Source organism: Diaphorina citri, unplaced genomic scaffold, assembly GCF_000475195.1.
Source record: "Diaphorina citri unplaced genomic scaffold, Diaci psyllid genome assembly version 1.1 scaffold16623, whole genome shotgun sequence".
Taxonomy (NCBI): Eukaryota; Metazoa; Arthropoda; class Insecta; order Hemiptera; family Psyllidae; genus Diaphorina; species Diaphorina citri.
The window spans coordinates 1-1,082 of record NW_007393982.1 but is presented as its reverse complement, the minus strand read 5'-3'; the positions used below and the strand labels follow the sequence as shown (position 1 = coordinate 1,082).

The 1,082-nt window shown below is 38.4% G+C and overlaps 1 protein-coding gene across 1 annotated transcript; it reads left to right on the top strand.

Annotated features, from left to right (window-relative positions):
• Window positions 1-76: 76 nt before the first annotated feature.
• On the top strand, window positions 77-814 carry LOC103523172 (DNA-directed RNA polymerase III subunit RPC1-like; the record flags this gene model as incomplete). Its single annotated transcript, XM_008488240.2, has 2 exons — window positions 77-234; window positions 653-814. Coding segments are annotated over exons 1-2 (262 nt in total), but the record flags the coding sequence as incomplete, so codon positions are not given.
• Window positions 815-1,082: the final 268 nt, after the last annotated feature.

The following is a 1,082-nucleotide window of genomic DNA, read 5'->3' as shown; positions in this document are numbered from 1 at the left end:
TTTTAAACGAGGAAGATTCAGCTCTAGGTTCATTGAGCTTGTGAAAGAATCATTAGATGAAATAATAATTGAACCCACTGGAAGTTTTGCAACTATTTGAAGCTATCCCATTGGAGGATATTCCATTGCTTCTGATGAATGCTGAACTTAGTAAACCAAGTGATTTGATACTCACACGTCTCCTGGTGCCTCCAAACTGTATCCGACCCTCGGTTATATCTGATTTGAAATCAGGTAAGTTACTGCTTAAAGGACTTTGTGTTTCATGTTATCTAGATACCTATTTATAAATTCTAGGGGCCTAGTGAAAGTCAGGAGTCAGCCTAGCACTAAGGAAATCCAAGCAAAGGCTCTCTCTTTGAACTTGGTAGAAATATACTCATACTCATGTAAGTTGTTTCATAAAGTCAAGTTGGCTGTGCTTGTGAGCAAACACAAACTTGAGCTATTTTTGCTAAAGTTTTAAACGAGGAAGATTCAGCTCTAGGTTCATTGAGCTTGTGAAAGAATCATTAGATGAAATAATAATAAAAAAAAAACAACAACAACAACAACCAACAACAACAACAATACCAATACCAAGTTCCTAGCAAAACCTTTATTTCATTGTCCTCTACATCCCTCTTATCTAAACACATCTCCCCTCCCTCAGGTACAAACGAGGATGATCTCACAATGAAACTATCCGAGATTCTTCTCATCAATGATTTCATTTCCAAACATCACGCCTCGGGGGCCAAAGCTCAAATGATCCAGGAGGACTGGGAATGGCTTCAGCTGCACTGTGCCTTGTTCATCAACAGTGAAACCTCAGGTATCTATATTTTTCTCTAAAGAAACATTAGTGGAGAGATAAATACCTATCAAACAATGACTTGAACATGTTTGTTCCTACAGTAATAATCTAATAATATACTTGTGTAGAAGTTGACCACTAGGCAAGTATCTGTACACAAAAAGCCCACTATGAAGCTTAGGTGTAGGGGCAAACAGCCCTAAAGGATGGGTTAAGCTTCTACAAACCTTCTGGGCAAGTTTAATGCCATAGATAGCTAGTGAAGCAGTCAGTGCAATGGCACAAA